The sequence below is a fragment of the Numenius arquata genome, chromosome 23, assembly GCF_964106895.1.
Source record: "Numenius arquata chromosome 23, bNumArq3.hap1.1, whole genome shotgun sequence".
Classification (NCBI taxonomy): Eukaryota; Metazoa; Chordata; class Aves; order Charadriiformes; family Scolopacidae; genus Numenius; species Numenius arquata.
The window spans coordinates 4,728,568-4,751,617 of record NC_133598.1 but is presented as its reverse complement, the minus strand read 5'-3'; the positions used below and the strand labels follow the sequence as shown (position 1 = coordinate 4,751,617).

The 23,050-nt window shown below is 50.9% G+C and overlaps 1 protein-coding gene across 3 annotated transcripts in view; it reads right to left on the bottom strand.

Moving 5' to 3' along the window:
- The window catches only part of KANSL1 (KAT8 regulatory NSL complex subunit 1), an 84,841-nt gene that overhangs the window by 26,667 nt on the left and 35,124 nt on the right, over positions 1-23,050 (bottom strand). For all 3 annotated transcript variants that reach the window (XM_074162657.1, XM_074162660.1, XM_074162659.1), the window contains exon 2: positions 2,782-2,923. In XM_074162657.1, the coding sequence (XP_074018758.1) occupies positions 2,782-2,923 (142 nt within the window). The remainder of the gene's footprint in view (positions 1-2,781; positions 2,924-23,050) is intronic.

Genomic DNA, 23,050 nt, shown 5'->3' with positions numbered 1-23,050 from the left:
GAAAAGGACTGACACACATTAAGCCACATCAGAAGGAGATTGAGTGTCCTAAACAGCCCCGTGGAGGGACAGCAGCATCTCCTGTCGTGCCCTAAGCCCGACATACCACTGCAGAGACAGGAAACTCGTGTGAGAGCTGCAAATTCCTCCGGCAAGAGGCTCCTCCTAACTCCCATCCCACCCTTCCCATCACGGGGTTTCTCTTGACTCAGCAGCTCCGAGCAGAGCGGAGCCCTCCCCGGGGGCCAGGCTGCCCCACACCCCACCAAAACCTCCAAACCGACACAGCGAACCCGTCTCGGAGCGTCCGGGAATAAGTCGAACCCAGGTCTGTGCCAAACAACCCCCTCTTTAGGGAGTTACCGCCGTATTTCAACCAGCTCTGCCACCGCACGGAACTCCTGCAGGAGCCCTTCGTCTTCTTTTACCTCTTATTCCGTCTAAGAGCGAAACTCGTTAAGAGACACAGAAAGAGAGAAAAAAAAAATATGCTGTTTGTTCCTTTTCAAACGCGGAGCATCTGCTGCCCACACGTGCAGGGGGGTGCAAAGACTCTGCGTGGGGGGGGGGGGGGGACCAGCAGCGTCCCAAACCCCGTCTAAAAAAAGGCCCAACAAAGCACATTTGTGAAAAGCAACAAAAACCACCTTATTACCTTCACGGACATCCAGTCCCTAAAATTAACTGTACACACTCCTTAAAACCGACACAAAACCGAAGGCACAAGAGTCTGCTATTTTTAAGCACCAGAAAACACTGCTTTTACAACTAACTTTGAAGACAGACGCGCTGGTTTGTTGTTTTCCTCCCCATCTCACCAGGCTCTGACCCAGCAGATCGAGTGTGCTGAAAACACAATTACTGCTGAGACACCCCGGCAGCCGTGTACCTTCCCTACAGAAGGTTATTTTCGACCGCCTGGCCCTTCTCTTCCTTCGATTTGACAAAGCGCTGCATCTTTCTTGAAGGGTCCACAGGGATGTAAACCTTAACGAGTAAAGATAATTAGGCTAAAAAAAGAATAAAATAGAATAGCGACTTTGAATTCCTGCGGCAGCAACCTTTTAACCTCCTTATGGCCAAATACGCAGAGTTAAGTCATGTTGATAGAGAAAATAAGGTGTCTCCAGATTCTTTATTTCTTGTCCTTGTACAATTTGAAGCCAAACTCATTCCAACAAGACTCCTGTATTACCGGAACATGCACTCGCTTCTCCACTCTCCTGTACTTGTCCCAGGCTGCTTTTATGAATCTTACTCCGATTTTTTCTTTGATGAAAACAGCACACGTTTCACGAGGCAGCCTTGAGCTCAACGACACCAAGACAGCGACCGCTGGGTGTGCAGTGATCTCCTATCAGAAATACGGGGTATTTGGTACCCGCTTCCGTGCCCAGGCGGGACGGGCACTGCCAAATCCTCAGCATCGGAACCCTCCTGCCGCTCCAAGTGGCATTCTGTATCTTAGATTCCCGTATCAGGCTATCGCAGCTGAGGAGGTTTCGTTTGAAGAAATCAAAACCGATGACATCCTGTTTTCCCAAGCCTCAGCTGGACTTTTCAACTTTGACACAAAACCGTGACGTTCTCCTTCCAGCCCTTGAGAAAAACACACGGGATGTTTGTAGCCACTCCCGGGCCATTTCGGGAGTCTGTCACTGAATCCTCCACGAGATGAGTTTTCTCATTTCTACCATTGCTTAACCTTTAGGATATAAACGTTTAGCTATTTTATATTTTATATTTAGAGACCATCTTGTATGAAAGGCTTTCTTAAGACGGAAGGGAGACGATTCTGAAACTGCTTCATTAATTTGACATAGCGACTGCCTCCCAGAAGCCTTTTGCTCCGATCTCAGCGAGGCATTCCGTTCAGCAAGCCATGCTCTTCCGCCTCGGCATTTACAGCCCTCGCTCCCTCAAGGAGCCTGTTTTTCTACATAGCTGCCCGAAAAGCCCAGTCTCCCTCCCCTGCCTGGGCTTTCTACCCGCCTCTGCCTCCCTCCCCACCGCCCCCGAGTGCCGCACATCTTGGGAAAAGCCTTTGCTGGACTCGGAATTCCTGAGGATCTGTAAGTTGATGCAATACCCTGAGCCTTCTTGCCACAAACTCCAGACATTCCTCCCTCCAAGGCCTGACATTTAGATGTTCATGCCTGAACAAGCCTGGATATAACAATTCCTTCCTCAGCCCTTCTCTGCTCTCCCCCAATTCTCCCACCATCGGAGAGAAAGCCTGAAAAAAGTAATTCCTTCCACAGAGAAAGGTCAGCACCTAGAAACAGGCTTTTTTTTTTTAATGACACAGACTCAATTTTAAGCCTGTGCTATGTGATAGCATCTGAAGCTAACTTCCTCCACAGCCCCCTCCCTTCCCCAATAAATCTCTTGGTAAGTTGTTCCTTATCCCCATCTTCAGCTACTCCCAGAAAGAAAGAATGGGAAGGTTTCTTTTTAAAAAAAAAAACTCAAATAAAAAAGAGAAAGGCTCGAACAACGGGGAACAGCAACACGCACGCAGGAGTAACAGTTCTGTTCGGTACCCAAGGACTGACTTTAAAGTAAGGTATTGCTCTCTTTATGTTACCATATTGGACCAGGGAGAAGAATTACACTCGGCCCGTGCCAAATAACATTACAATTAGTCACAATTTGCTTTCTGAGAGATGGAGGGGGGAAGCATCAGACTCCGTACACAGAGTCTCCACTACATCAGAAAGGAGAGCCGTTAGGAGGCTGACAGCAAAACCCCACAAATTCAAACGCCCTCCTGGTCCTCACCTTATTGGCTCTAATCTGCTTGTAAATGTCCGTTTGCTGCCGGATTCGGTATTCCAGGTCTGAGACGTGGGCTTGGAGCCAATTCCAGCGGCTGACGATGGCTGCACGGTCTGCTGCCCATCTCCACTCTGCCCTTCGCCTCCTGGAAAAACAGAGAAGAGAAGGGGCGGGGGGGTGCGTGTGCGTGGATTATTTTGAGTGCGATTTTAATTATACAGTCCATAAAAAAAAAAAACCCCTCGCCCAACTGACAGATAGATCAAAAGCTACACACTGAATGGCACGACTGATACCATCTACCCACCGCTAATAATTACCAACCCAACTACAGACGTGCTATAAAAGCCATGCCTCCGCAGAGCAGTATTAAAACAACTTTTGGTACCCAGTGATTGAAGCCCTGCCTATGCAAGCGTTAAGATTTTATTCCACGCTTCGCTGAACCAGCAGCTCCGGTCCTACCTGGCCACATCTGCCAGACCCACTTTCTCCAAGGCTTGGAGGAAATAAAACCCATCTGCCCTCCCTTTCCTCCACAAAGCCTCTTTAAAAAAAAAAAAAAGACCTGTGATCAGTCACAAAATACGGCTGAAGACCACGTCGTGGCCACTGTTAAAACCCGGTGGCAAGTTTCACAACACGCCAGCATTTGGTTTTAAGAGTAACCACCGCTTGGAGACGAGCAAGAGAGCGCCTTGCACAAGCTGCTGCCCTGCAAGGAGGCGTCGCGGAGGAAAACGGGCAACAGCAAACTCCGTTTCTGCATCTGACGGCTCGACCCAGCAGGAAAAAACATCTCGAAGCGATGTGCTCACGGGAAGGCGAGGTGTGGGTGCATGGGGGGAACCCACAGACCTCGCAGCTCTTGACTGATTTCCTACCGTCTCTAGCTCTGCTGCGAACACCAAGGACGGCTCTGCGGGAGCACGAATAAATACGCTTTCGCTAGTGCAGGGACTACATCATTGCATTTTACGGTCAACTGTTAAAAAAAAACCACCCTCACTCTCTACTACCGCACTCCAGGGCAGAAAGGGACGCAAAGACAGTAAGTACATATAAATCCACGGCTCCGCTCTCCCACATTAAAAGCCATAATATTAGGAAAATATACCCCAAGCATCCTTATTCCGGTGGATAAATATTAAGGCTACCCAGAAAGGAAGAAAACCACCACATGGCGCAGAAACAAATCACCAGCAGAAAGTGCAAGCACAAATCCAGCGCCACCGCACAAAGCCTTTGCCACATCTGGATGTCTGGCAATTGAGAAATTAATCACCAAATAATTCCCTTTGCCCATCTCCCCCCTCCTTCTGTAGCATTTTTGAACCCAGCGAGAGCGCACGGGGCAGAGGAGCCCCAGGAACAGCCGGATTTTCCTTCCAAAAAATCTAACCCAGGAGTTTTCTGCTGAGATTAACCCGGTTCAAAGCTGGTACCAGCTCTTATAGCAAAAGCAGCACGTGGAAAATGAGATTTACTACTGAAGCACCCCCAGCTGCAGAGCTGGGAACAGCAATAATCAAGTTCTTAGAAATATCTACACCTCCTATGCATCTGCCCTTATTTAGGTGCACTGCTACCAAGTGCACTTGCCTTAAAAAAAAAAAAACAAAAAAACCCAAAAAAACCAACAAAAAAACCAACAAAAAAGCACCAGGGTTATTACAAGTTTCAAATCAACTAATAGAAATACCCTGAAAAGGAGGAGTTGGTGCCTTCAAACTGCAAGCGAAACCCCCAAATTTAGAACACGACATGCTCTCCCTCTTCTTGCCAGACCTCCCAGCTGCGTGGGCAACGTCCCTGCAGTGCTAATTTAGATGAGGCCAGATTTCCACCAAAAAGGGCAAATGTATCCGCTGCCTACAGTCCTCCCAGTCCTCTCCATCCTCCCAGTCCTCTCCATCCTCCCAGTCCTCTCTGTCCTCTCCATCCTCCCAGTCCTCTCTGTCCTCCCGGCCCTCTCCAAGACCATTTCCAAAGCAGTTTTAGAGGCTCAAGTCCTTCTCTCCGGAGTATTTCCCTGTGTGAAGTGCCTGCTCTATTTTGATCAACACTCATCTTATTTTTGGTGGGAATTCTAGTATTTATTGTCAATGGATGCCACAGCAAGGCCAGATCTTAATCCCCCATCACTTACACCGAGGATACAGCCAGCAGCTGAGCACCAGGGCTGGGTGAAGGTCCGACATACTCTCCCAGTAAGGCACAGGGTTCATCTGGTTTCAATGGGCCGAGCAGTTGCCAGCAGCACCCCGGCATCACCCCCCGGCGCAGCTCTAATCCAGCCCTCAGCCCGGTCACACTTCGCTCCATTCCAAGAAGGATGATGCTTTGTGAGCTTTACGGTCCCTCCTCCCCGCGAGGGATCTCCAGCCTCAGCCCCAAGGGCAGGACCCCCCCCGAAACCACCGTCGGGCAGAAAGGTGGTGCTTGGGAAGCGCATTTGCTGTATCTCACAGGGATGTTTCTCCCGGCGTCGCCGGGAACCGGCGCTGCTCTGACTCCATCACCCACAGCGTCTTCACATCATGGTTTCCCACAAGACTTTCCAGAAGACGCTACCTCTCCACCAGCCAAGTTTCAGCAGAATTCTACCATCCTCTCATTTCAGAAGCGAAGAACAACTTTACTGGAGAAGAGTTCATCTTTGTGTTTTTTTTTTTACAGCTTAAAACCAGGAAAGACCTCTGCGACGGCTGCGGCTGCTTCTCTGGCATCTTCAGCATCTGTGGATGCGAGAGACCATCCGGATCCCTGGAAAAGTTTAGGGCTCTGAGCCAGATCTCAGCAGGCTTCAGTTGGCTCTCTGGGGATCCACACAGCACTGGGAATTGTTTTTAGAAAGGTGTCCGCCGGAACAATTCCGGCCTGCTCCGTTAAATGTATCTCATTCTTTTGCTCAGATTACACAGAAATTGAGATTGAGTATAAAAAAACCCCCACTTTACACCCTAATTTGGATTCCTAAGCGACAGGGCAGAGCTAGCAGCACCAGACCCGCTCTTCACCTTAAAATCAGGACACATCCTACCCTAGAAAAACCCACTGGATTTAAACCAAAAATAAACCAAGAAAGCGAAACACGGTACCGTATACCTCATCCTCTGACACCCTGCGGCACAGGTGGAGGAGGGGAAGATACATAATGATGGCTCAGCCACACTTTCCAAAACAGTATTGAGCGTAGCGTGGTCCTCTATATTTAGAATTAAGCTTTTTTCAGCGCTTGTTCAATTACACCCTTTGCTGCCATGTGCTGCCAGCAACATATATGTGTTTCCCTCACGCAGATCAGCTCTGGGGCAACAAGCTCGGCAGTTTCTTTAGTTTTAACCTCAATATATTTTGCAAGAATGATTCTTTTCTCCGCTAGCTCTAGAAAGAAGCACCAAACGCAGCATCTGAAGTCGCTGCAGTCAGCACCAGCAGCCACCTGAAACCTCAGCCAGACACCCCGCTCCGGGGAGGGAACCCACTTCCTTTCTTTCTAAAGATTAGGGGTTTTTAACTAATAAATGAGTTTATCGTACTTGCCCAGAACGGGGTTTGGATTAAGCTGAAGAGGACGGCCAGATGGCTGCGGGGAGCGGTGTCACTGATGGCTCGGCTTGAGAGCGGTCCTGTGCTTCAAGAGGTGTGGGCAGTAACGGCATCAGCAGCACCATCACCATCATCAGGGCGGTGAGAACCTGCATCCTCCCAGGGCACCGCTCACCAGGCTGCTGCACGGGCACTGGGCAACTGCAAGCTCTTAATATATACCTATTTTGGTGGCATGGGACAGTCCCTCCAGGTGGGACAGGAGGGTAAGCTCATGGAACAGCACAGAAAATGAATTATTTAGGGGCTTGATCACAGAATCACAGAATGGTTAGAGTTGGAAGGGACCTTAAAGATCATCTAGTTCCAACCCCCCTGCCCTGGGCAGGGACACCTCCTCTAGAGCAGGTTGCTCCAAGCCCCATCCAGCCTGGCCTTGAACACTTCCAGGGATGGGGCAGCCACAACTTCCCTGGGCAACCTGTTCCAGTGCTTCACCACCCTCACAGTGAAGAATTTCCTCCTAATATCTAATCTAAATCTCCCCTCTTCCAATTTAAAACCACCACCCCTTGTCCTGTCACTACATCTCCTGACAGAGTCCCTCCCCGTCTCTCCTGGAGGCTCCCTTCAGATATTGGAAGGCTGCTATGAGGTCTCCCCGGAGCCTTCTCTTCTCCAGGCTGAACAACCCCAGCTCTCTCACCCTGTCTTCACAGGGGAGGTGCTCCATCCCTCTGATCATCTTTGTGGCCCTCCGCTGGACCCGTTCCAACAGGTCCATGTCCTTCCTGTGCTGAGGACTCCAAAGCTGGACACAGTGTTCCAGGTGGGGTCTCACGAGCGCAGAGTAGAGGGGTAGAATCACCTCCCGTGACCTGCTGCCCCCACTTCTCTTGATGCAGCCCAGGATGGGGTTGGCTTTCTGGGCTGGCAGTGCACATTGCCGGCTCATGTTGAGCTTCTCATCCACTTTGATATTTAAAAAAAAAACCAAAAGCAAAAAAAAAAAAAAAAAATTTCACAGGATTTCCCAGGTTGACTTGTTCCCCTCCTGCAGGAGTCGGTGTGCGCAGGAGACAGCAGGCACGGCACTCGGCTGGACCGATGGGGAGAGCATCCCACCAACCTCAGCTGATGATGATTATTGTAAACAGTGCGTGCAGGTAGAATCAGCAGCCGTCTGTCCCCGCACAGCAGCGAAGCGGGGTCCCACGGCGAGTGGCACGGCGCTGCCGGCTCTGGGCACCGGGCAGGAGCAGGAATGTCCCTGGCCATGGCATTGCCACCTTCTCCCTCCCACCACACACACACAGCCCGATGCTGCAACACGAGGCAACGAGCTGCAGCTTTCCAGGCACCTTCCATATGGCTCCCCTCCTCCGCTATCTATTGGCATATACCCAGGGGCTTTTCTGTCCCCTGAAACGCAGTCACCGACCAACGCAGAGGCCGTTCTATATTTACTCTCCCCCTTCCCACGCAGCTTGCAACGGAAGAAACCACCAAAGATCACCAGACAAGGTTCAGAACCCCGGGGTTTTGGGACCTTCTCCCAAAAGTCACCCAACCTCAGCCTCCCTCGCCCACCAGCGTGGAGCTGGGTAGGTGTTATCTGACTTCACGTAGGAGGATCACCATGGCATTAGGACAGACGCCAAGAGGTACAGTATGGTACCTCTTGAATAAGATAATTAAGTATCTGTCCACCAAATGAGGATCCAGTACTGGGAATCAGGAGATGTTTGCCAGGTGACCCACAACTGGGGCTCCACTTTGACAATCCTGAATGTGCCCGTGCTGTAGGGAGAAGGATTTCGTCTCTAAGACCCGGCCAAGACACAGTTGGGTCAACATTTCACTACCTGAGGGAGAAGGAAGGGAGTAGAGATTGTAAAACAACATCCCATGGAGCTTCCTTGGCAAGACTGCCTGAACGGAGCTGGTTCTTCATGAAGGTCTCCATCCTGATGCACTCTGTGCTATACAGCCAAATTCTCCTTTTTTTGAGTTCTCCAATCCCACCCCCAGCATTGACTTGCTACAGTCCCACCCTGGCACACCACATCCTTTCCCATCAAAGGCATGTCCCACTGAAAACCTGGGATTGTTCTGGAGCTGCTGTCCACATTTATCCCTCATGGGTCTACCAGGCTTTGGATCTGTTGGGGGGTTTGGGTGCTACTGGTTTGCCATGAACTGCTCCCAACATCCCAGCTGGTTGCCTCTGGATTGATAACAACCTGCTCTTGGCCTCATACGGCCCTTCACACACTTGTCCTCTCCCTGAGGAACCAAGAAGAAACACACACGCGAGATCTCATCAGTCGCACACATCTCTCCGACTGCACCAGCCAGTTTGCAACTGCAGGAAGCCATGGTTCCATCCCAAATTTGATTGTGCTCCAAAAATCTCTGCACAAGCTGCCTTCCTCTTCCCAGCTCCATACTCTGCTCCGCATCCCACGGCATCACACCACTGCCAGAACACTCAGAGGTGCACTTCGTGCCTTCTCAAGGGCTTCCCAAGCACCAGCACTCGATAGAATTCACTCTTCTTAACTGGAAGAGGGATCTTGCTGCCAGCTACGGCAAACAAGAACGGGGGCACACCAGGGCTAAGTCCCCATTTCCACCCCGGGATCTTCAGCAGGGACAAAACCTGCCAACAGGCCACAAAAACAGTTTCAAATATGACAGTTTATGACATTATTTCCCAGAGAAGCTGTGGCTGCCCCATCCCTGGAGGGGTTCAAGGCCAGGTTGGAGGGGGCTTGGAGCAACCTGGTCTGGTGGCAGGTGTCCCTACCCAGGGCAGGGGGTGGGACTGGATGCTCTTTAAGGTCCCTTCCAACCCAAACCATTCCATGATTCAGCTGTCAACTCTATTAAAGTGCGAACCATCTGTATTAATTCCGCGTGCTTTCCCTGCATCACCTACCACAAGGCAGCAGCCCCAGGGCAGGGTTTAGCAGCGCCAACACAACGCAATGCTTCATGTCCACACTGGTGCAACGCCTGCTCCTGAACAATGGTGAGGTGCCAAGAGACATCTCACGGGTCCATCAACCCCCGTCGACTCACCGGAAACTGAGGAAACACTAGCATTAAAAACGGGTTAAAAGAAGCTCCCCGTTCCCTTTCTCTGCTCAGCTTTTGAGGGGCTCAAATGCCAGTCTTGAAAATAAAGCAAAATATGAGGACTCTTGCTGTTAAGAGTCCATGTGAGGGCCAGCGCTTCCAGTGCACCCTGGAAACCCAGGACAAGCCCAAGTATAAAGCCAAGTGCTCTGCTCACATACGCAATCCTGACAACAACAAAAAAATCTAAGTGTCACCCCCCAAGCACTGCTTTTTAACTTCACAACTCTCTCAATTGCTCTCGTGATCTTTAATTGTGCCCCACTAAAGGAAGGAAGAGATTTGCACCCAACTCAGCTGCTATTTTTTCCAGTTTGCTCCTGGCCCCACATAGTCTTCAAACTCATTCCTCTGTCCTAATCCTCTACAACAGTCCACCAAGCTTTTGTAATTCTTTTTTTTTTTTTTTTTTTTTTTTTTAAGACCAGCACAAAACCAGATCTCTCTCTGGGTGGAGCAAGAGTTAAAACTCTGCCAAAGGCACTGGCATGACAACTCCAAGGGAGGGCGAGAAAACCCCACCAGCGCTCAAGAACCATCTCATTAGCCCATCACAACATTTCTGCCTGTGAAGAAGCCAAAGTGAACAATTTGTTCAGCTCAAACGCCCGCCCCCACCCCGCGGACAGAAACATCAGCTTCTGAAGGGCTCTTCTATTCACAGCATGTGCTGGGCACGGATCTAAATCTAGTTCAAACCTCGGCTCAGCTCATTCATTCCCGTATTCAGAAAAAAAAAACCAAACCAAAAACTAAGAACTCTATAGAGGGCTGGGAGTAAAGAGTTATTTCCACTGTTCCTCGCTGAAAAACCCCCACTGCTCTTGGGGGGGAAATTTGGGAGCACAAATCCTAAGGCTGAGCGGGGCTAAGGAGGGATGCCAGGCTCCTGGGCAGCGCTGGGGGGCCACCAGCGTCCCCAGGGGCCGGGCATCGGTCACCTTCAAATAAAAGCAGATCCCAACCAGCCCTCCTTTTTTGTTTGGTTTTTTGTTTTGTTTTTTTTTTTTTTTTTTATGATGATGAGGAACCAGCCAAACCACGCCACCGGCCGCAGCGTGCAAGGCTTTGTCTACAGAGCAACCATCACTGGGATCAGGATATGAAAGGTTTGTTTTGGCATCTCTAGTTCATTTCTATTAAAAAAGGAGAGGAGAGGAGAGGAGAGGAGAGGAGAGGAGAGGAGAGGAGAGGAGAGGAGAGGAGAGGAGAGGAGAGGAGAGGAGAGGAGAGGAGAGGAGAGGAGAGGAGAGGAGAGGAGAGGAGAGGAGAGGAGAGGAGAGGAGAGGAGAGGAGAGGAGAGGAGAGGAGAGGAGAGGAGAGGAGAGGAGAGGAGAGGAGAGGAGAGGAGAGGAGAGGAGAGGAGAGGAGAGGAGAGGAGAGGAGAGGAGAGGAGAGGAGAGGAGAGGAGAGGAGAGGAGAGGAGAGGAGAGGAGAGGAGAGGAGAGGAGAGGAGAGGAGAGGAGAGGAGAGGAGAGGAGAGGAGAGGAGAGGAGAGGAGAGGAAGAGGAGAGGAGAGGAGAGGAGAGGAGAGGAGAGGAGAGGAGAGGAGAGGAGAGGAGAGGAGAGGAGAGGAGAGGAGAGGAGAGGAGAGGAGAGGAGAGGAGAGGAGAGGAGAGGAGAGGAGAGGAGAGGAGAGGAGAGGAGAGGAGAGGAGAGGAGAGGAGAGGAGAGGAGAGGAGAGGAGAGGAGAGGAGAGGAGAGGAGAGGAGAGGAGAGGAGAGGAGAGGAGAGGAGAGGAGAGGAGAGGAGAGGAGAGGAGAGGAGAGGAGAGGAGAGGAGAGGAGAGGAGAGGAGAGGAGAGGAGAGGAGAGGAGAGGAGAGGAGAGGAGAGGAGAGGAGAGGAGAGGAGAGGAGAGGAGGAGAGGAGAGGAGAGGAGAGGAGAGGAGAGGAGAGGAGAGGAGAGGAGAGGAGAGGAGAGGAGAGGAGAGGAGAGGAGAGGAGAGGAGAGGAGAGGAGAGGAGAGGAGAGGAGAGGAGAGGAGAGGAGAGGAGAGGAGAGGAGAGGAGAGGAGAGGAGAGGAGAGGAGAGGAGAGGAGAGGAGAGGAGAGGAGAGGGAGAGGAGAGGAGAGGAGAGGAGAGGAGAGGAGAGGAGAGGAGAGGAGAGGAGAGGAGAGGAGAGGAGAGGAGAGGAGAGGAGAGGAGAGGAGAGGAGAGGAGAGGGAGAGGAGAGGAGAGGAGAGGAGAGGAGAGGAGAGGAGAGGAGAGGAGAGGAGAGGAGAGGAGAGGAGAGGAGAGGAGAGGAGAGGAGAGGAGAGGAGAGGAGAGGAGAGGAGAGGAGAGGAGAGGAGAGGAGAGGAGAGGAGAGGAGAGGAGAGGAGAGGAGAGGAGAGGAGAGGAGAGGAGAGGAGAGGAGAGGAGAGGAGAGGAGAGGAGAGGAGAGGAGAGGAGAGGAGAGGAGAGGAGAGGAGAGGAGAGGAGAGGAGAGGAGAGGAGAGGAGAGGAGAGGAGAGGAGAGGAGAGGAGAGGAGGAGAGGAGAGGAGAGAAAAGACAAGACCAACTACCTTGGCCCAGGCCAGCCATGAAAAGATGCCTGAGCTCCTGCACAGAAACTACGGCAGGACGAGAACGCACAGCAGAATCCAAATCTCTAACACTCCAGTTGCAGAACTGGTGTCCATCCCAGAGCTCAGCACCAGTCTGGATCCGCGCGTCCCAGTAGCCCCTCAGCCCCCAGCGATGCTCCATACTGGAGTTCATTTCTCGCCTTCTCCCCTCTCGGCGCTGCAGGCAAAGCCTTGGCCCCAAGCCACGCTCTCCTGGCAGTTTCTGTCCCCAAAATGTCCCCAAATCCCTCCCGGGCAGAAGGTAAGTGCAGCCCGAGGATCCAAGAAAAACCCTTGGTGGGGTACAAAGCTCCATCCACAAACGGATCCACGGGTGGGGAAAAAAAAGAGGGAAATGAAAAATGTCAAAGCGAAACCAACAGCCAAGGCAGAGGGGGTGCGCGGGGGGGTGGACGGGACGGACAGGGGACACCCACCCCCCAACCTGCCCATTCCACAGCAGAAACCAAAGCCACCAAACCACCTCCACAGCCCTTCTTGCCTCCTACCAGATTATACCGTGATTCAGGACAATTTTAACCATTTGAGAAGCCGCGTAACGAAAATATACTTGGATCCCCTCTTTGAGAAAGCAGTTTTCTCCTGAAATAAAATGGGGAAACATTTATGTTGATGAACAACATCATCACCATCTACACCCCTCAGGCTTATCTCATCAAGATTTATACTTCTGAAGGGTGAACGGTTTCAGAAAGTGTCCTCAGAAAAGGAAGTACAAAACAAGCCACGCTACTAAACTATCCTTCTTCCCTTAAATGTAACGCTTTGAAGAAGAATATATGTCATGTGGGAGGAATCCCAGCGAGCAGGCAGGGAACAAGCCAGGGAATTCTATGGAGAGAGACACACAGAGCAAACAAACCGTTCTCCATTTCTCATCGGGAAACTGAAAATCATCATTTTATTTACCTCCTGTTTGGTGAAAACACCCCCATCACCCGAGGAAATGTGTAACCTCAGTTCTCGCACAGGCCGGTGCCCCGCTCGGGGTCTGGCCGTGTGGCAGAAACGGGGTTCACAGCCGAAAGCAGAGGAGATGGAGACCCCCACCACGCGATGGGGAGACGCCACGGTGCCCCAGGCATCAGGCACGGCACACGGGCCGGTGTGGTGATGATACAGCATTTCATCCCCATGTGTAACAACTCGGAGCCCACCACCTCCCGGGTTTGGATCCTGCAGCGGTGACTCACGACGTTGTCGGTGATGCTGAGTCACTCGCCTTGTCTGTGCTGGCCCTTTCTCAGCCCCATCCACGATCCCAACATAAACCCACGAACCTCGAGTGGAACACGCGGCAGCTTTCAAAAAGCCTGGAAATGGGAGAACGGTCCCTCAAAAAAGGTTGAGTGCCCCTCTGCTCCGCTCTGGGGAGACCCCCCTGCAGTGCTGCCTCCAGCTCTGGGGCCACCAAAAGCATGGACCTGTTGGAGCGGGGGCAGAGGAAGCCACGGAGATGCTGGGAGGGCTGGAGCCCCTCTGCTGTGAGGACAGGCTGAGAGAGTTGGGGGGGTTCAGCCTGGAGAAGAGAAGGCTCCGGGGAGACCTTGGAGCCCCTTCCAGTCCCTCAAGGGGCTCCAGGAAAGCTGGGGAGGGACTCTGGATCAGGGAGGGGAGCCATAGGAGGAGGGGGAAGGGTTTGACACTGAAAGAGGAGAGATTGAGATGAGATCTCAGGAGGAAATTCTTTGCTGTGAGGGTGGTGAGAGCCTGGCCCAGGTTGCCCAGAGAAGCTGTGGCTGCCCCATCCCTGGAGGGGTTCAAGGCCAGGTTGGAGGGGGCTTGGAGCAATGTGGTCTGGTGGGAGGTGTCCCTGCCCAGGGCAGGGGGTGGCACTGGATGCTCTTTAAGGACCCTTCCAACCCAAACCATTCTATCATTCTACTATCCCTCCATTGTTCCCACCTCACCTTCAGCCAAGCCAACAGGAACCAAACCACGACCGACCTCAACTCCGTGCCAGCAGGGATCAGAACGAGTCCCAGGGAATGAATCCCACGGGACAGAAATAAACTCCTGTCTCCTGTGCCAACCTGACAGCATGACTTACGTACTGATGACACTGTGACACCAAGAGGACACCTTCCAAACAAGGACACGGGAGCCAGTCACTAAGACAACAGGCAGAGAGGAGTAAGCGATAAGGGGTGACACTTTCCCGGCAGAGCTCCCCATCTCCGCTCGGTCCTGCCCAGCAGGAAAACTCTTGTACAGCAGAGCCCTGGGACAGGCATTTAGGGACCTTCCGACTATTTTTCAGAATTCACCTTCTTCTGCCTCAGTTGACCTGCAATGAAAGCAACTTTTAAAGTTGCTCCTCACTTTTACCAGGCAAGGAGGTCAAGGCAGAGGCCACCGATGGCTCAGTGTGATCTTCAACAGGAGCCTCCTGTAAGCACCACGCATGAAAAATGTGCACTCTCTACCTTGTCAGCCTCAACTTCCTTCCATTAATGGGTGAATGCGCCGGGATATGGAAGTGTGAGGGGAAATACATGAACCAGAAACCACCACTTCAGTGCTGGAGAGCACTCCAAGCTTTTCTTGGCCTGGGTTTTTTGTTTCATTATTGTTTTTCATAAGCTTCAAGGCAAAACGTTGTACCACCACCTTACTAGTGTTCCTCTGAGCACCTCCATCTCACTCATTCCCAAAGAACACTGTGGGGAGGACCTTCCCAAAGTGCTCGACTCCCCGGGCCAACACGCACACCCCGATGCAGCTCCAGCCCTCTGCTCCCAACAAGTTCCCGTGCTATCAAGCCCAGAAAAATCCCTATCCATATGGGCTCTGTGACATGGTGTACCCATTAACTGTAAAGAGACCCCAACAATACGACCGTCGTACCCTTAGGATTTCACTTGCTGTTGAGTTCATGACCACGGCAGAAATTTGGCAGCAGGTCCATCAGGCAGAAGGAAAATATCACAGCCCAGCAGAAGGCTCTGCTCAGACTCAGAACTGGAGTTTAGTTGTTGGGGTTTTTTTTCTTTCTTAGTTTCCTGAACGCTTTTAAGATCTTTGCTGCAATCCTTTGCGCTGGTTGCCAGGGCTAGGTTTGAACTTTTGCGATATTTCAAATCCAAGTGCCCCAGATCTTTACGCTATGACGTTTATGAGATGCCCCAAGCATTTATTCAGCTGACTGTCTGAAAACCAGCCATTCTGAGCTTCAGCTGCTCTTCAGCCCTTAGCAGCAACAATTGTTCTGTGACAATAGCCTAAAATTCTGATTTTTATTCTTTCAGCTATGCCAATGCAAGTACTTTGGCCCATGTCTGAATCCTGCTTTGGCTCCCATGAACTACAGAGCAAAGTGTGGGGAGAGAAGGGGAAGGTTGAGGAGCAAGTTGGGGCCAGGAGGTGGGAATCGGAGGAGAGTGGACACGAAGAGCTGGCTGTCACGCCAGCAAAACCCGCTCGCCAGACGCACAGCAGAGCAGCCAGCTAAAAAATAGCACGTTTCTAAGGGAATTTATTGGAGCACTTTTTCAATATCTTTCTCCACGTGCTCACAAGCGACTCTGCCGGCACAGCGGCCAGAACCGCTAATGCTGCCCATGAGCAGGATTCACCTCATCGTCGTCGTACCAGAAAATCCAAGGCAGTTTGTTACCCCCTGGAGCTAAATCCAGGAATGAGAAGGTAAGACTATACCGTGCCCAAAAGGTGTTTATAACCGAACAACAAAGTTGGCTTCAACTGCAGTGCACTTCCAGGTCATTGGGAATTTCCCCCTTAAAGGGAATTCCCCCTTCCAATTAATATGCCATCATCAACAATACGAACGGAGTACCAAGATGCCCACTATTCCCCCCAAAATGCCTAAAATTGGATCGTTCAAGCTCACAACCGACTTCTTCCAGGAGCGTATCATCCTTTTTGGTAAGGCCAATTTTGCTTACAACAGCTTCCTGACAGGTCTGGGTTGCACAGGACAGTACAATCACTACCTTTTTTAGACCCGTATTTTTCATCAGAAGTTATACTTCTTCCATGAGAAAGTGGCAGAAGCACTAAGCCAATGGAAATTCCTCATTTTTTTTTCCCTCCTCTTCACGTTACAGGTGGGGTTTCGAGAAGAGATTTACCACCTCCCTTTGGCAGACTCAGTAGCTGGGGACCAGTTAAGTAGAGGATACAGTACGTGGTTACAGTCTGGTTTCACCATCTTCACTAATGCATCATGAGCACAACCAGCGATAACTACAATAACTCATTTTTCTTGGATCTTTTTTAAAATAAGAGGTCCTGAAACACTTGACAAATTGCACACGTCGTAACTCCATCCCAAAACTCCCTTTGCTGCCGAAGCACCAGAGAAGCACCGGCAAAGAGCACAAGCCAAGCATCCCCCAACACAGCCCTGCAGAAAATCAGCATCCTCCCTAGGAAACACCATAAAATAAATAAAAGCTGCTGGGATGCCCTCAGTCAAAAAACACCCTGGGCTCGCAGAATATTTTCCGAGAAAGTGTGTGCTTGAGCAAACAAGACACTTCCCAGCTCCTGGTCTCCTTCAACCAGCAACGAGACCCCACCTCGCACTTGGCAGCACGGGACGATCGGACTTTTTGGATCGCCGTAAACCACCTCCCCCGAAATTAATGCCGTTAAAACATCAAAGAGGGGAAGGAAGGGGGTGTTGAGTGTCTTGAAATTCTTCAAACAGAAGTAAGCGAGCACAACAGAGGGGAGACAATTACGGCGCGGAGTAAACCGTTTGAAAAGTTATTACACTTGTTCAACAGCAGAGCCCTTTGTGTGTGTGCAAATAGAGCGTTTTGGTGTCAAAGTGGGGGAGCTGCTCACTATAGACCATTAGTGGCACAATCCCCGGGGGAAAGGAGAATAGAGACTATGCAAATCAGGAGCTATTGTTAAAAGGGAAAATTTATTTCACATTCCTGAGCAGCAGTGTTCCTGGAGCATAACAATTGGTGAGGCCCTTCTGCTGAGGACTGCACATTTTTATGCTCCACAGTAAATCAATATTCCATAATACAGAAACAACGTTAAATTACTGCCAGTGCGAGGACAGCAGCTCAGAGCTCCGGTTGGCGAACAGCGTTAATACAACACCGTGTCAGAACATATAGACTTATTTGGGACATGCTTCTCATTGTTCAGAAGAGTTTACTGAAGGCAGAATTTATGGAATTATTCTCCAGAAACGTTAAAACCTTCCAGCTCACACCAAAAAGAGAACAGCGCCGGCAAAGGCAGGTTCCTGATGGCGCTGCCCTCAACGTGATCTAAACAAGTGCATCTACAGCCATCCCAGCCTCGCAAAGCTTTCCACTCCACAGCATTTAAAACAATCTCACAACGAGATATCCAAGAAAAACTGTAGTTAATCCTGAAGCGGAGAACTCCTTGGATACGGATGCCACATCCCAGCTCTCCTTGCAGGAGGAGGAGATGACTTCTCCTTCAGTATTTACCGAACTTCCCGGCAACGGGAAGGACTCGCTGCAGACGAACACGGGACACAGGCATCTGCCCAAACTGGTTTTCAACTTCCGATCCCCATCGATCCAAGCAGGATTGAAGTGAGCCCTAAGTAAATCATGTTCTCATTTATTCGCTTGGTTTAGCTTGCAGGAGATGCAGAGTCTTCCTCTTCTCCCCCACACAGGGACAGACTGGAGGAGCAGCACTGGATACTCTGTTTTTTCCAGGAATGAAAACGCAGCTTCAGTCCCTTCACTTTTTATTACGCAGCCGTTAAGGTCTGAGGTCAAAGGGTGTTTTGTCACAGATCGCAGGGACAGGGGGGTGTTTTTGTTTAACTCCCCGGGTTTTGCAGCCCCAGATCAAAATGAAAGTCCAGGATAAGTGATTACACCGAAACCTGGGAAATGTCTGCAGGGTCGAGATGACCTCACCCTCCTTATCTGCTCCTTAGTGTCCAGGGAGGAAAAGGAGAGAGCTCGGCAAACACAGGTCTCAAAATGCACAGTTCCAACCCAAAGTTTGTGTTCGTAAATACAGCTCTGAGCTTCACAAAATTAAGCCCTTGTACCACAAAAGCCCTAAAGCCTTTTCACAAAACTCTCTATAAAAGTGGTTTTTTTCCAGTCTTCTCACTGCTCATTAGAGCAAGCAGGATTGTAAACTCACACAGAGGTAGGTATCGAGAAAAACACATTTATTTGGACCATGTAATGACATTAGGGTAATGTAAGTAGAAGTATTTCCAGCCCAAGCTATCATCAATGCCAAATACGGCTGAAATGGGCTGGCGTGGGCAGGGAGTAAGGGCAAACTAATGGATTTTAGGGAATATTGAAACAGCAAACGGATTCACAAGCATAAGTGAGGCTTATTATTAGCCTTATTATTATTAGGCTCCCCAATTCCCTGCCTTCCAGGGGAGAAGCAAGAAGGGATCCGCTCCCCAGGGCCGTTGGGGAAGAGATGAGCGATTCCAGCTCATCCCACTCGCCCAAGGGCTTGCCCCGACTTCCAAGCCTCCCACCCGAGTTCACAGAATCACAGAATCTTCATGGTTGGAATGGACCTCTGAGATCACCAAGTCCAACCATACACACACAAAAGAGCCTCACAATCTCAGGCACTAGAGCATGCCCTGAAGAGCCACGTCTACACGCTTCTTAAATCCCCCCAGGGATGGTGACTCCACCACCTCCCTGGGCAGGCTGTTCCAGCGCCTGACCACTCTCTCAGTAAAGTCATTTTTCCTAATATCTAATCTAAACCTCCCCAACTTCAGACCATTTCCTCTGCTCCTGTCGTTATTCCCTTGGGAGAAGAGGCCAACACCCACCTCTCTGCAACCTCCTTTCAGGGAGTTGTAGAGGGCAATGAGGTCCCCCCTCAGCCTCCTCTTCTCCAAACTAAACATGCCCAGTTGCTTCAGAGTTGTAGGAAAAATGAAAATACCTTTTTTTTTTTTTTTTTTTCTGGCTTGAAGCACCGGGAGGTGATCCCTGCTCAGAGCAACAGAAGCAACCAGGCCTTTTAGGAAAAGAGGACACAAGAATAAAGCTGCAGATACCCATCCCCTCTGCCGTGGCAGCGCTCGGCTCCTCCACAGCTCATCGTGCAGAGTTCGCACGAATACACGTGTCATAGAATCATTCAGGTTGGAAAAGACCCTTGGGATCATCGAGTCCAACCATCAACCCTACTCTACAAAGTTCTCCCCTACACCATATCCCCCAACACCACATCTAAACGACTCTTAAACACGTTCAGGGATGGTGACTCAACCACCACCCTGGGCAGCCACGTACCCACCAAGGCCAGCCCTAAAGCCGCCCCCCCCAGCAGCCAGAGATCACCTCTTCAGTCTAAAATAGAGCGAGGATAAAAGCTACGCATCAATATTAAATCTGAAGGTCATTTAGTCAAGGGAAGGGGCAGACGTGCTATTTCTGGCATCGATCCGGGGAGAAGCTTCCTCGCTCAACCCAAAGAGCCCTTCCAGGGAACGCAGCAGTAATACATTCCTGGCCTCCAAGCCAGAAATGGGATAAAATAGTGCTGGCTAAAGGACTACTATGCAGTACAGGAGCATGAAAAAGTCCAGAGAGAAATGGAAAGAAAGAGAGAGGGAGGGAGAACGACAGGAGACTGATGTGAATCAGGTACGTCCAGTTTTTCCTGGAGCCATAGAGAAACTTGGCACAAGGCAGCCAGGGATCACCGGGGTGGCAGGGGCAGGGAGAAGGGCTTCTGGCTACCGAGCTCTGGGCTAGCAGCAGGAGGGACAGACGATCTGAAGGTATAAATGAAGGAATTAGCAATTATCTTACACAGCAACGGATGCAGAAAGGTTTCACAGCACTGGATCAAACCTGAGACCAGGATCCCAGTAAGGATGCAGGGGAAGCTAATGGGGTTGGGGTAGGTAAACTGGGGGGAGCTTTGGGCAGAGCTGTCTGGGGATGGCCAGAACACGGCACATTGGGCTGCGAAAATCGAGTTTTATTTCCATTAGGAGAAGAAAGGCACAATCTGCATTGTCCGGCCACGTGAAACCCCTTTTGTAGCAGATGCTCTGTCGTACAAAGGACTGAAGAAACACAGGATTCAAACATGAAATGGGAGACACAAAAGAGCATGTCTGCTTTCCAAGAAAGGACTGAGCTCTGACCAGGTCGAAGAACCTTCCAGAAGAGCAACTCTGGCCACCAATGTCACTAACGAAGGGTTTTCAGGGAACTTCTCGTCTCATCTGCATGCAGCAAACCGACACATCATGTCACCTCCCTCCGCGAGCGCTTGCCACGGTTTTCGCACCAGCGGACGTCTGTCAACACCCATGAATTTCTTTGGGCGTTCCTGGCTCCTTTATCAAGTTTGCCATCAAAAAGCTTATTTAATGAATCTGCAAGTCCCCCTGCGCGGCCCCGCAGAGCCCAGTTTAAGAACCACTATTCCAGCCCGTACCACCTTCTGAACACGTTTGCCAGCAACGATTAAAACCTCAGCCATTTCTGCGAGAAGAAAAATGCCCATTTCACTAGTACAAAAGCCTCCTTCGAGTCAGCCCAAAGCCAGGCAGCGCCTGGGAGCTGCTCTGTGCATCACGGACAGGACCCTGCCACGGGAAGAAGCGTCACTGCCGAGCCGTGATCCCTCTTTTCCGTTTAAGTAACTATAAACCAGATCCACCCCCAGCTTCAGCGGGAGCTGGCGAGCTCAGGAGAGCGGGTCATACTGGTGGAACACGCACCTAACCAGTAACAGATGCTGGAAAAACTTTAAATTTTTGGCTCGCAAAGCTGTTGAGGACAGCAGAGAGAGCAGCAAGAAGGGGGTATCTGACCGAACACAGACCCGAGAAGCAGGATGAGACCTGTCCCCACGAGGCTGCGGAGGTGGCCTGGGCTGTCCCTCGGCGAACGGAATGGCCGAGGTAAGAGGCGGCACACGCTTCAGCTGAAAAATAAAATCTGGATGATCCGCAGGGAAATGATGGGAGATAAAAAGGACCGAGCGCTCCACTTGGCAAGCTCCATCCCAGGGCCGCGAAGGGAGCCGTGTCGGTCGACGTCCTCTCCTCCAGCCCGGCTGCGGGCACTGCCCTTCGGTACAAGGACAAAACACGTCGGCACAAGCGGCTGGGAGTGAAAAGGGGGAAAAAGAAAAGAGGGAAAAGGCTTGTTGCCGGAGCTCCACCTGTCCTCTGTCCAGGGGACTTCAGTCTGAGGGCTGTCGGGCCTCCATCCCTCAGCACAACTCAATGCACTGTAAAACAAGGACCTCCCCCCAAACATAGTTTTATCCACAGGAGGCCTCTGCTACTCGCTGTGGGCTGACAAAGGCCTTAATGTTTAAACTTACAGATACCCTATTTATTTTCCTGAAAAGAGTAGGGGGTAATTCAAACCCCGAGAGAGCAGGCACGGCTCGGAGAGGGAAGGAAGCGGGACCTGAATGAGTCCGCAGAGCTCTTTTCTGCAGGGTTCGGAGCTAGCGCTGCTAAAAAAAACGCTGGAATTCTGATTCGAACCATCCAAACTGCAAATTGCCGTTTGCCGGATGAGGACCTAGAATTGCCATGAAATCCAGCAGAGGAGAAACCCGTCACCACTCCCCGGCGCCTGGTTCCCAAGGGCTCCTCGGTGTCGCACGTCCCGGTGGTGGCAGCTCGCTGGCCAAGCGCCCGCGTCTGGTTCCAGCAGTGGCTACGAGCCCCGTGGCCACCCCGGTGAAAGGAGCAGGCAGGACGTGCCAAAAAAGTTGGCCAGGCTGGGCCAGTTCGGGTGTACGTGGTTGGGCAGCTCAGAGACAGAGCGGGTTGCTCTTTAACCAGGTTGCTATTTAGGCGGCCACGATAATAGCTTCAAAAGTGACATCCAGCTAAAAGCCGCATGGGAATGGAGAAAGAAGAGTTTACACAAGGTCTCTGTTTTGCTCAATCATCCCAGAGTTGCACCAGATTTCAGGGGTAAGTTTTCCTTTCGATAAAGGGAAAAGCTCCTGGGCACCCGCTTCTCGCTCCCATCAGTTGTGAAGGGAAACGAAGCAAGTTCTGAAACCGAGAGATTCTCATGAAAACAGCAAATTCTTAACTGCAGCTTTTCTGCCGTCGTCATTTATAGCACGTTTTACACCCTGAACACGGAAAAAACGTTATGCAAAAGCGAGAAAAAACTGGCTACACGGGTTCCTTCACCCCAAGTGTCACCAAGGGGCGAGGTGGCCACCAGAGCAGGCGTAAGCAGATGTGACACTTAAGCGCTGCCTGTTCTCTCCCCAAACCTGCCCCATCACAACGCTCAGAAAATCCACTTAGTCTCAGTCCAGTACTTCAGACAAAGGAATTCCACGGTACGAGCTTCAGATCAACAACTAAAATATAAATTCCCCCTCTCGCCCTTCTGGTCAGACCCCATACGGGTTGGCACAGCCCGAGCAAAACAGACCACCGGCACCTCCCAAACTCCTAAAGCTTAGTAGATAATCAAAGTTCCACGTGAAACACAGCTTTTATTTCAAATACACGCACGCACATAGAAGCCTTTAACTCGCTCCACTCTGCAGTGCCCAGAAGGGCGCGGAAACGAATGATGTGATTTCTGAGCGCTTCGAAAACCAGCTTAGAAGTCAACCGGCTGGAGAATCAACTTCTGGGTTTTCTCTCCAGTTCTTCCACGACCTGTTTACATCTCTAAAACATACTTTTTCTCTGTTACCAAACGGTTTTTAGGTCTCCGGTCATGCTTTGGGCAGGGGAGACAGGCCTCGGATGATAAACTCTGGGTAACGCAGAGAGTCCAAATATATAAAGTCACAAATCTGCAGCCACGTTTCTTCTGCAGAGCCAAAGGGCATCAGCCCAGGAGATTTATAGAAGATGTGGACTATCACCAAGAGCAGAGATATGGAATTAACCCCAGGTAGGCTCCAAGGAGGAAATCCACATCCGACCAGGAAGAAAAGCAAAGAACAGACGAAAAATAAGGACAAGAAGTTGATAGCGGTGCGTGTGGTTGATTATACCCACAATGACGTATGTGGAACTCTTAATACTTG